A 12,554-nucleotide genomic window follows, 5' to 3' on the forward strand; every position below is an offset into this window, starting at 1 on the left:
GGATAATGAATAAACAATTCCGAACACTATCTAAAATGATGAGAAAACGTTATCATATGACCCGTGGCGCCATCCATTATTTACGAAAAAAAAATATTTTTCCGGAAAACGCGTCTTATTTGAACGAACTATTGAGAGATAGACGGCGCCACGGGTAGAATGATAAAGTTTTCTCGTCATTTAGGAGCAGACGGCAGTATTCTTATTTTTTAAAAACTTGTTTTGCGAAATACTGAAATCTGACGTTTTGATTGGACCTCTAGATTAATATTCCCAACTCAATGGTATAATCAAAGATAATCTAGACTACGTACCCTAGATTGGAAATGCGGCGAGATTCCTACGGGCTCCTGTCTAACCACGCGATTCCCTAGTTGCGGGGGGGGGGGGGGCAATATAATAGCGTGGGGGTAAAAAGTATGAAAAATTCAGTTCGGTTCAGTTTTAAATCTCGTATTCGCGGTCGGTGCTGGCTGCTGGCAGTCTAAACAAAAAAAAATCGGGACTGGAGGACGAGGCCCGAGGGTTCGACCAAGTTTGATTTGAAGCGTAAATGTTCTTTATTTTACTGATTGGTTTTCAAAGGTATTTGTTTTAAGTTACATTAACCAGATATAATATTAAACTAAGGTTTATTTTATTTTACCAAGGTGTAAATTAAATATGGGAAAATCTTGTCAATTCAAGAGTTGTAAGAACTATCACAAGTCATCTTTAATCATAAGTTGGGTTAAATTGAAATTGTAGCGAAGTTTATTAATACGTAGCCTTCAATTGTAAATATGGACAAGTGGAATGCTTCATTTGCCTTAATTTTTTCTAAGCAAAGCAGTTTAAAAAGAATAAAAATATAGAAAAACATTTGAAATAAAACATTTAAAACTAATTTTTACAAAAGATAAATCAGGAGATTCAATCTCTTCATTGGGCAAAAATATTAATTTTGAAGCGTTTTTTAAAGTTTACCCCTGAAATTATATTTAAAACAAACAATTTATGACTACATCGATGATAATTAAAATTGTAATACTAACCATTCGGCTTTTTAGATTTGGGTAGTTTCTTTTGAGTTTGACAATAAGCGTGATCCATTTTTAGCCCGAGGCCCGAACGAGGTCCAGATACCGAAGCAGACGAACCCGCTGAAACTTTTCAGACTAAACTTCCACCCCCACCTCTCCCACTAGGGAATCGCATGAGACAACGCATTTCGCGTACGTTTCTACCCCCTGGTATAATCTAGCATTAGATCCGTTTTCAACAGCTAGTATTGAACCTATTGAGGCGGTCGTATGACCTTGGACGAATAATTACTGGACTCGAAACCTAAGCAAAATACCCGGTTCCAAAATTTGCATCGCCCGTCAGCGCTCCTACCGAGAGAGTCGCGTAATATTTCTATCCAAATTCAAAACACGTGCGTAAAAATGTAAGATGACCCGCATTCCGTCGTCTGCTCTGCAGTTTTTTAAATAGAAGTGAGGCTTTTGGAATTTAAGTACGCTTTAATGTTTTTGCATATATAGTTTGTGTGAAGGATTAAATAGATTATAAATTTAAAAATGCCTAGTCAAAATGGAAATAAAGGTTTAATCTTTGACGACAGTGACGAGCTAAGAACGCTAGGCCTAACGTCGTCCGCTAATATTGGGCACGTGTTTAGTATTTGGACAGAAATCTTTCCAATACTTGACACTGCGGCGTCATTCGGTTTCGGGTCCAGTAATTATTCGTCCAAGGTATGACAGCTGGGAGCAACAAACACAGAACCCAACACAAGGAGAACGCAACCCATTAAACGTCGCGCATTTTCTCGCGTACAATTTTCATTGGTTAGACGCTTTAGCGCCTGCTGCCATGCCGTCGCAAGGGGAAAATTTGGAAATTGTCTTCCCCCCTGCCCGTAAAATGTTTGGTGTTAAGGCTCGTCCAACGAAATTTGTACACAACACTGCGTTAGCGTGTTCAAAGGCTAACTGCGTTCTCCTTGTGTTTGTTGCTCCTAGGTGACAGTACCTTTAGATATTCCCGCAGCGTTTCCTCTTAGTTTTGGGTGGAGTACTATTTTTACGTAGGCCGTGGTATGATGAATAATAATAATAGAGAAAGAGATAGAGAGAGACTCACCCGCTCAGCACACCAAGAACAAGATTGAGAACGAAGAAGGATCCGATAATAATTAAACTAATAAAATATATCCAAGGCCATTCGTTCCCGACCGCATCGTTCATCTGCAGCGCGCAAACGAGAAACACGCGCAAAACACACCATCAGCATTATCTTTTTTATCACCACCATCGATAATTTTTTTTAGGGGATTGGCTGTCCTTACATAGTAAAGGACATCTGTCCAGCCTTCGTTGGTGACACACTGGAAGACGGTTAGCATAGCCAGGCCGAAATTGTCGAAATTGGTGATTCCTTTATTGGGGCCTTCCCAATAAGGCCGACAAATTTGTCCCTCCGGACACCTGAATCCGCTCTCTCCACACGGATGCGGCTCATCTAAGGCGAACTCTCCTGCGGAAATGACCACGCGTCATTCGTCTCAATTACATTCGTATTCCAATTACATTCCCTTATTCGTCAATTTTCGAGGATTTTTATTATCTCATTTTAATCAAATTTTAATTGATAAATCCAAGGAAATTTGCCTCTACGCGAACGGAAGTCGTGGTTCTTGGATACGTATCGGGGAAGGTTGAAACTTCAGTCGCGATGTAGCAAACGGCTAGTGAACGTTGCGTATTTAATTTTCACTCGAATTGATTTTTGGTTTTTTAAATTTCTCTTCAAAATTCGCGTTTGAACCTCCCCACTTGATTGCAAGAACCTCCCCACTTGATTGCAAGAACCTCGGCGATGGCTCGCGGAGCGGCAAACCAGATATTCGGTAAACATTTCGAATTTCGAGAATATGAGAGTTCCTCAAAAATGGACGAGACGAATGGTTGGGAACTCGGGTGTCTCACCGGTGGCGTTGTCGAAGCACGTGTTGTGGAGCTTCCCGGAAAAGAGCTCAAGGCCCACTATGGCGTAAATAATGATGACAAAGATGACGAGGAGAGCAATGTGAAGCAAAGGCACCATGGCACGCAGGATGGAATTCATTACTACTTGGAGACCTAGACGAAACCAAACGCGTCAGACACGATTCTTTAAGATTAGAAAACGCGTCATTTTGATGTCTTACTCGGGACGCCGGATACTAATCTTAAGGGCCTTAAGACCCTGAAGGCCCTAAGGGCTTTGACGTCGAAGCCCTCTTTCATGAATGTGGATAGGGCCGTACTGATGAGCCTGAGAAAAGACAGACAAAACGCGTTCAAATGAAAGTGTCCGAGCGACACCGAGTAACGCGCACTTTTTTTTAAACATTTCACACACAAAGAGAGACACATTTTGACGAATATGACGATATTTTTTTCTTACCCGATAACTACGATAACGAAATCGAGAAGGTTCCAAGAGTTTCTTAAGTAAGCACCAGGATGTAATGCAAAACCGTACGCTATAATCTTCATAAAACACTCAACCGTAAATATCACTAAAAACACATATTCTACTTTTTCCTGTGGCGCCATCGAACGGGATTTGCGGAAGGTTGTGAGAGAATAAAAAATAAAAATGTAAGAATTAGACACTTGTATAAAATAATTTAGCGATTCTTAGATAACAGTTGCGTTATCTGCGAAAATAATTATGATAAATCAGATGTAAGATTATATGTATTTACGTTTAGATATTATAAGAACAGTTTATATTGATCAAATTCAAACCAGATAGTTTAACTAATCTGAATTCGTTGTAAACCATTAACTATTTGATACATTACCCGTTTAAATTCATTTATAAATTGTAATTACTGTTTATACTAAACGTATAAGCCAAATAACTGTTCAGATCAGATAAGATTCGTTACTCGGGATAACCAATCAAATACAATTTCTAATCAAATTGCTTAGAGAGGGTAATATTAAATATTGAACTGATCTGAATAGCTGATTATTTTCAGATATCTGATATAATTACGACTTGAATAACCTGATCAGTTAGCCGTGGGAAGCACTAAACTCGAAAATTATTTTAGCAATATTTTTAGAAAACATTATCTCGCTATCAAAACAAAAAGTTTGAACCAAAAAAAAAATAAAATCTTTGCCAACAAAAACCTTCTCTTTCCCCAAATGGATTGAAATTATACAAACAAAGCGAATATAGGAAAAAGCAAACAAACCCTTTTCGAACTTACCAAAGTAGCGTTAACTTGATTAGAATCACCCATAGGAAAAGGAGTGTAAACAGCTAGAGCTACGCAATTGGCCATAATTGACAAAAGAATGAGGTACTCGAAAGGTCTTGGCGGAGAGAGAAGAAAAAAAGGTTAAGGAATCTGCGAACATTAAAAGCCACCATTTTCCAACCGCCCAAATGAAGAGGAGACCGAGAAAAAAAATTAGAAACCTAAGCTATAGCCTGCCAAAAAAAAAGGGGCTCGAAACTCGAGATTACATCTTTGGTACCGATAATTACACTAGGTCCTTTTCTTCTTGACCTTGTTAGCCGGTGAAGACGACGCGTTACCAAACAGCGAGTCACGGTACCAAGATATAGGGTAAAGTCATCGTACGTCGTTGTCAATCTCGGTGTCCGCTTTAAGATACGTCCCGGCTTTTAGTGATGGGGAAGAAATGGGACACGCTAGGCTAAATATCGAGGCTTCCCGATAAATCCCGCCTAAAGAGGGCGCCTCAAACCGTCCCTGGCCCTTTCACTAGTTATGATCAAGGGTGTATAGGACCCTCCTCATCCAACCCTCCAGTAATCGACTTTTTGGGTATACCCTCTTTCCACGGAAGACACTTATTGAATGGGATGGCAGCGTTATCTGCATCCGGAATTAATTACGACCCGATCGCGACTCCCCCCGCCCCACGCCTTTTCGAGTCATCTTTTTATTTTCCCTATTTTTTTATTCGAAGGAAATTGCATTATTTCTTCGCTATTGTCTATTTCTCGGTGGCGCTCTTCTATCGGAAATTAAATTTAATAAGCCTTCATACATTTCCTGCGTAAAATCGAACGACCGGATGTTTTTTTTATTATTAGTATCGAATTACCCGTACCTCATATTTTATCAATATAAATGGTTTAATCCCCCACCTTTTTTATAGCCATTAGGTGAGGTACGTTTTTTTCACGCCTGGTAGTGGGCTAGAGTTACGTACTCTGTTGCGAGACGTGTGGAACACTTCTACAGGCGGTTGGCCTATTTTTGATATACTGGTTCGTTTTAGGTTTTGTTTTATTTATTTTTTGTGTTATAAATGTAAATTTCAGATAGGCTAATGTTTTATAATGTAATATTTATATTTGAAACGGGGGAAAAATTAGTGATTTATGGCGTTGACAGTTAGGAGGGGATATTTGGTTTCTTAATTCCGCCTGGATTTAATGTAGCTGTCTTTAGTTGACAAGGAATACGTCCTCCGTATCTTCGATATATCTCCCTTTCGGAAATATACATATCAACTGCAACAAGACGAAGGTCTAAAGAGACTATAATAGGCCCGGGGGTGTCATAAATCGAGGTAGAGCCGTAAAGTATAAAGCGTACGGTGGCCTCCGAACAAACGATCGTTCGTTGACTATAACGCGTCCTCGCTTTCCGCCATATTGGCTGACGGGAAGCTCGGGTCAAGATATCGGTTAAATATCGCGTCACTACGTACCGTTGGTTAGCTACGAGAATAACGGGTTGCTTTTACGAGTTAGTAATGGTTATTAAGCTAGGGTGGTATAAATTAAGTTTGCGTCCTCATTGCGCGGAGCTTTTGGTAGAAAAGGGCTTGAAAAGGATACTTCCATTCAACAACATCGATGCACAATTTCCTTAGAGGATTTTTAAGTTTTAAACAGAAGAGGGCCCTGACGGGCCTTTCGGGGGCTTTCTGCCCCTTTCTCGGGGGCCTCTTGGCCGCCCTGTTCATGGCGGAGTGATTGGAGGCCGCCCCGAGGGCGGTTTGCCAGGCACTTGAAAGGGGCTTGCACTCGCTGCCCGCGCGGCTCCGACTGACGACGCTGGCGGCCTGCGGAACGGCTAGGGAGCCATCCGGCGCTGCTGCTGCTGGTGGCTGCTCTCCTCCAGCGGTGCCTGTGGCCGCGCTTTTCGCCGGGGAAGGAGCGACGGAGCTAGGTTGAGCTGAAAGGCTGGCGTTTCGAAGAGGGGGCCCCGCTGCTGTTGCGGTCCTTCGCTGCTGCTAAAATACAAAGACACGCGTGCTACGTATAAAGAAATAGAACCTTCGAAGGAGATACGGTTTGTTTTAAATATCTCGGATTATACGTTCTCATCGTCCACTCGAAAACCCTCTTATTCATTGGGTCACGTTTCTTTGGGCGACGATGTTATTTCGGGATCCACTTTTCACCCTAATCAGCTCTTTCCCCTATGAATATCTTCTCCGCAGCGCTATGTGCGGTTTTTTCAAGTAGGACACGCTCGGCGTCCCAATGAAGAATATCAAAGTGAATAGATTTTTCACTAACGTTCGGGTAAAATTAGAATAAGGTCGCTCTTGTGACTCGACTATTTCGAAACGAATATAATAAGGGGGAGCACGAGAACACTCGATTCGAAAACTGGGTTGGCTGATTTAAATCAAGATTTAAATAAGATTTAAATCAACTGATATTTTTGAAAAAATCATTGATTTAAATCATACGATTTATTTTAATGTAGGAATAAAAAATGACAAAAATTGTTTCTTAAAAAAATAAAATACATAGAAAATCTGAGCAAACTAAAATATTAAATAGTAATTAAATTCAATTAAGACTTCATTTCATTCAAGATTAGCTAACTCATAAAAGTAAAATATCCATTAATTATATAGGAAAAGAACCATTAAGGGTGTAATATCTGTAAAAAAACACTCTTCAATGTTAATTTAAACGCCCTGAAGGGATTTTTATTGTCCCAAATTAAAAACTTGAAAAGGTGTATAAAGGGTGTTATATTACCCCTAAACTGAGTGATTTAACACCTCGTAAGGGTGTAGCTCCCTTAAGGCAGTAGTTTAGTACCCTAAAAGGAGTATTTGAACACTTTAAAGGGAGTATTGTAGCACCCTTACGGCAGTAGTTTAGAACCTTAAAGGGAGTAGTTAAAACTTTAAAGGGAGTATTATAGAACCCTTAAGGGAGTATTGCAGAACCCTGAAGGGGGTAGTGTAACACCCTGAAGGGAGTCGTTTGGTACCCTTAAAGGAGTGGTCTTGTACCCTAGAGGGAGTAGATAAAAACCCTGAAGGGAATAGTTTTATACCACAAACTGTTAACAAAGGAACCAAAACGGAGGACATAAGCACCCCAAACAGTGTAAATAAACACCCTAGCAGGAAAACTGCTTTTTAAGGTGTAGAATAACATCCTTTATAAACCTGTTAAGGTGCTAAATATGGGACAAGAAAAAACTCTTAAAGGTTTGAAAATACACCCTTTTTTTTAAGAGTGTTATGGCCAACGAGTTTTTTTGGCCATTAACACAGAGCGTCTCATTGGGTCAAATGTTTTTGAGCAAAGATAATCTCGACCTCCGTTTGATATTTTTATAACGAAGCGATTACCCACTTCCGAAACGTTACCTCCGAAAAATCCATTGATTGCTGTACGGCCTTATCTATAATTGCTTATCATGGTAACTAGTGCTCGGCGGAACAGATAAATTAACCGCCAAATTTTTAATGATTAATAAAAATTTCGGTTAACTGTTTATTTATTTATATTATTCGCGGTTATAAAACGATTTAACACGCAAAAAATAAATTTTTATTGGGATAATTTTCGGTTATGGATAAAAACAAATAAAACGAATATTTCTTATCCAAACACCGAGCTCTAATCAGTGGCGTAGCTAGCATGCGTGACACCCGGTGCGAATATCATTGTGTGCTACTTACTAGTCAAAACGTGTAAAAACTTTTTTTCGAATTTCTCTAGTTTGTGTAAGTTTTTATTTTTTCACGGTCGGGTGACACCGCCAAAACGGTTCCAAACGGGTGGCACCCGGTGCGGGCCACCCCCCTTGCTACGCCACTGGCTTTAATGGTAACTATAGAGTTCGGAGTTCCGGCAAGAAGTGGGTAAACGCTAGTGACATATACGCGCGAGGCAGTGATTTCGTATCCAGGGTACGAGGTCTATATTATTTTTACTTTGAGGCTACCATAAATACCAGGAGTAGATAGTGGGTGGTAACTCACGTGGGAAGCCTGTAGCGGAGGAGGAGGCGGCGCCGCTGGAGGTGGTTGAGCGCCGAACTCTTGAACGCTGGGCTGAGTGGTTGAAGCCTCGCTCTGAGCCGCTGCGGGCTGCTGCTGAGCGACCGGAAGTCTCTGCTCCGCTTTCCTACTGACTGTCTCTGGCGATAGACCAGCTGGGCTAATGTGCTGGCCAGTAGGAGATCCTTGCTCATGGTGCTCACCTATATCCAGACAAAGGAAAAAGTCTTTCGTTAGTACCGTTTTAAATCATCACCCGCAAAGACAAGTGTAGGCCTGAAGAAAAGCCAAAATCAACGTCATCTATCCTATAACAAAATTTAACAAAAGTTCACGTCTGAAAATTTCTCAAAATAGTTTCTAGAAATCGACAAAATATTTCAATATTTTTATTTTATTCAAATTCGAATGTCTTCAAAAGTTTAGATTGGAGTTAATATGAGCGAAATTTTCGTGGGATCATGGGATGCTTAAACAACCATACATTGTTCTACCAGGTGTAAATTCAATCTACCGCCAAAATATCCAAATTTTTTACAAGGTTTCCATATTTGAGACTCTCAAATATTTGGATATCTGTTGTTAATTTTCCGGAAAAATAAAATGCAGAAAATTTTTCAGCAAATCGGAAAAATAAAAAATTGAAATTACTTTTTAAGAGTTTTTAATGTTTTTAACTTTTTATCTATAAAAAATGTCTAATATCAGTAAACATACTTCAAAACATTAATAGTGTTACATTGTTAATCAGTTTAAACTAGTCTAGAGGCGAAAATTCCGCTTTATTTAAATTTTCAAACAATATATTAGAATAATCATGGATTTAAACCTTTTTTTTTATTTTTTTCGGAAAAAAACGGAAAATTTTCCGGAAAAAAGCCTCGGTCATTTTCCGTGGAAAGTTTTCCGACTTACAACACTATTTTATTCAAATTCGAATGTCTTCAAAAGTTTAGATTGGAGTTAATATGAGCAAAATTTTCGTGGGATCATGGGATGCTTAAACAACCATACATCGTTCTACTAGATGTAAATTCAATCTACCGCCAAAATATCCAAAATTTTCCCAAGTTTTCCATATTTGAGAGTATGGGAAACGGAAACCGTATACAACGTATAAAAGGCACTTATCGCTGGAAAAGTTTGAATTTTAAATAACCGGAGTATCTTTAACACACACAGACTGTCTTTACTTCTCCAAACTATATCCGCGCTTCTCCAATCAATCATCCGCTAACAAAAGCCGGCATACGTTCGATAGCTTATTAAATACGTTCGGCGACACATTTTCTCTTTTTAGGACCCCAACACGTGTTGTTCGCCAATATATATATACACGCCGTCTTCCAGAAAGAGTTTTTACCCCCACCAGCCACTCCCTTACGTCTAGATTATCCTTTCTCCTGGACTAATGGACGTTCCACGTCCGTCGCTATTCCACTTCGCCTACGCGTTACTGGCGTCCTAATAGCTTTAGCCCCCTTCGTAGTACCAAGACGAATCGTGTTGTTGGAAAGGCAGGAATGGATACCGTGGCCTTAAAGCCCATTAGCTGACCAAATGTCCTAATGATGGGGGAATACGGGGAAAAAGAATTCTGGCCGCGAAAAAAATGAAAAAGTCCGCCGTTCCCCTATCGTGATCATATTCCGTTGGTCATCCATCAATAAATTAGATCGTTCCGTAACTTCCGATAAGCGGCTCTGGAGCTCCAAGAATAATTGACCGTTCTTCTCATTTACATAATTTTTTACCGTAATAAATATTTATGAAGTTTCCTTTAGTTGTATTAATATGATAATGACTCAACGCTGTTATACCGCTACTGGAGTGTTTATTATTTTAGTTATTTTTTGCCGCGGTACGTTCGTCATTGTTGGGAAAATGTGGGTTTTTCAGTAGTTCGCGTTCAGTAACGGAAAATTTATTTCGGTCGCTTTGGCGTCGTTTAGAAGTTACTCGGAGAGATCGGCGTTTATAGGTTTTTATTTGTTCAATTCTGTTTATACAGGGTTGAAGCCTCAGCCGTGGGCCAGCCTCGGTACTTCTCCTAGTACACCAGAGTGCTGCGGGTGGAACACTTCTACAGGCGCTGCTTCGGCCATTTAATCCATTATTTAATTATCGGTTAACTAATTTCTACAAATTCTAGCTGGATTTGCATTTTTGGTTTTAAATCGTCGTCTGCTAACGCGGAAACCAAGTGCGTAACTTGGTTCTTACCAAAATTAGTTAACTGATAATTAAATAACGGATTGAATGGCCGAAGCAGCGCCTGTAGAAGTGTTCCACCCGCAGCACTCTGGTGTACTAGGAGAAGTACCACGGCTGGACTACGGCTGAAGCTTCCACCCTGTATATTTGGAATAGGTAATTCGGTCAAAAGTATGTTACGGAAAAACACCGGTATATATTAAGATGGCGGTCACCGTTCTTAAACGGAATAGAAAGAACCATTGGGAAATACACGTAACCGTGTATATTTATCGAACTTACCGATCACGGAATTTATAGAAAATAAATAATTTTGTTCCCACCCGTTAATCGATAATTATATTTAATAGGGCACGTCATAGATGGCGCCAGAACTATACTCTGAGAAAGGGACACATTTAATTAATTTCGTTATGGTTGACGTCATTGCCAAATGTAGAGCGGCCATTGGATATCTTCAAATTTGCTGCTAATTAGGTATAGGGGGAGAGTTTATAAAGGGATTCGTCTTCGTCGCTGTCTGTTCTAGGAATATGGAGCCTTCCATCTAGTAGAGCTGGAGGTTAAACTTAATAGCGTAGTTTTTGAAATAAATTAATATTACATTTATATCGATAAATAAATTCAATTAATAGTATATAAATATCAAGAATTAAAGTTAATTAATAGTACATTAATATTAAGAATTAAAGTCAATTAATAGTACATTAATATCGAGAATTAAATTCAATTAAAAGTACATTAATATCAAGAATTAAAGTCAATTAATATTACATTAATATCAAGAATTAAAGTCAATTAATAGTACATTAATATCAAGACTTAAATTCAATTAAAAGTACATTAATATCCAGAATTAAAGTCAATTAATATTACATTAATATCAAGAATTAAAGTCAATTAATATTACATTAATATCAAGAATTAAAGTCAATTAATATTACATTAATATCAAGAATTAAAGTCAATTAATATTACATTAATATCAAGAACTAAAGTCAATTAATATTACATTAATATCGATAATTAAAGTCAATTAATATTACATTAATATCGATAATTAAAGTCAATTAATATTACATTAATATCAGAAACTAAGTTAAGTCAATCAATGGTACATTAATATCAGAAACTAAGTTAAGTCAATTAATATTACATTAATATCAGAAACTAAGTTAAGTCAATTAATGGCACATTAATATCAGAAACTAACGACGTAAGTTAAGTCAATTAATGGTACATTAATATCAGAAACTATGTTAAGTCAATTAATGGTACATTAATATCAGAAACTAAATTAAAGTCAATTAATATTACAGTAATATCAGAAACTAAGTTAAGTCAATTAATGGTACATTAATATCAGAAACTAACGACGTAAGTTAAGTCAATTAATGGTACATTAATATCAGAAACTAACGACGTAAGTTAAGTCAATTAATGGTGCATTAATATCAGAAACTATGTTAAGTCAATTAATGGTACATTAATATCAGAAACTAAATTAAAGTCAATTAATATTACAGTAATATCAGAAACTAAATTAATCTAATTAAATTAATTAAATTAGTTCCTGTTGTGTTCATTTTACGAATGTAGATGTCGACTTACATTTCGGACTATGTTTTTCATTTATGTTATAACTAGCTTTTTCAAAACGCCATCTTCTCTGTAGTAGAGGGTTTAGTGCCTCCCTCCGTTTGCCCCACCGCGCCACGCTTTCAGTTCACGGCTGCCCTCTCGATCAGGTTCCACGCGAAACGTTATTGATCAAGCACGCTTCCATACTCTGGTTTCTCATTCGTGTCTCGTAAATCATTTTTTTAAGTGTTGATACATTTTTCTTTGACGAAATATTATTAAAAATGGATGCGGTACATTTGGGAAATTGCGAAATTTGGGGCTAGCTTATTCGCGCGTATATATACGGCCATTACATTGAGCCTTTAACCCTCCGTAATTCGGTAAAGAACTCTTTATTTCCTTCTAAAAATACGCATTTTCTACGTGCCCTTAAGACACTCGCGGAGTTTACCCTCACCCCCCGTTTGAAACGAA

The 12,554-nt window shown here is 38.3% G+C and overlaps 1 protein-coding gene across 9 annotated transcripts in view; it reads right to left on the minus strand.

Moving 5' to 3' along the window:
* Window positions 1-12,554, minus strand: part of LOC149940976 (muscle calcium channel subunit alpha-1-like) — a 135,357-nt gene that overhangs the window by 41,721 nt on the left and 81,082 nt on the right. For 8 of the 9 annotated variants that reach the window (XM_090178147.1, XM_090178150.1, XM_090178146.1 and 5 more), the window contains exons 2-9: window positions 8,265-8,485; window positions 5,863-6,260; window positions 4,253-4,358; window positions 3,433-3,572; window positions 3,194-3,300; window positions 2,973-3,125; window positions 2,333-2,520; window positions 2,128-2,231 (exon numbers count right to left, since the gene is read on the minus strand). In XM_090178147.1, coding sequence (XP_090034273.1) covers window positions 2,128-2,231; window positions 2,333-2,520; window positions 2,973-3,125; window positions 3,194-3,300; window positions 3,433-3,572; window positions 4,253-4,358; window positions 5,863-6,260; window positions 8,265-8,485 — 1,417 coding nt within the window. The remainder of the gene's footprint in view (window positions 1-2,127; window positions 2,232-2,332; window positions 2,521-2,972; window positions 3,126-3,193; window positions 3,301-3,432; window positions 3,573-4,252; window positions 4,359-5,862; window positions 6,261-8,264; window positions 8,486-12,554) is intronic. The other variant, XM_090178145.1, reaches the window with a different exon arrangement.

This window comes from Leiobunum rupestre, chromosome 6, assembly GCF_980474605.1.
Source record: "Leiobunum rupestre chromosome 6, qqLeiRupe1.1.hap1, whole genome shotgun sequence".
Taxonomy (NCBI): Eukaryota; Metazoa; Arthropoda; class Arachnida; order Opiliones; family Sclerosomatidae; genus Leiobunum; species Leiobunum rupestre.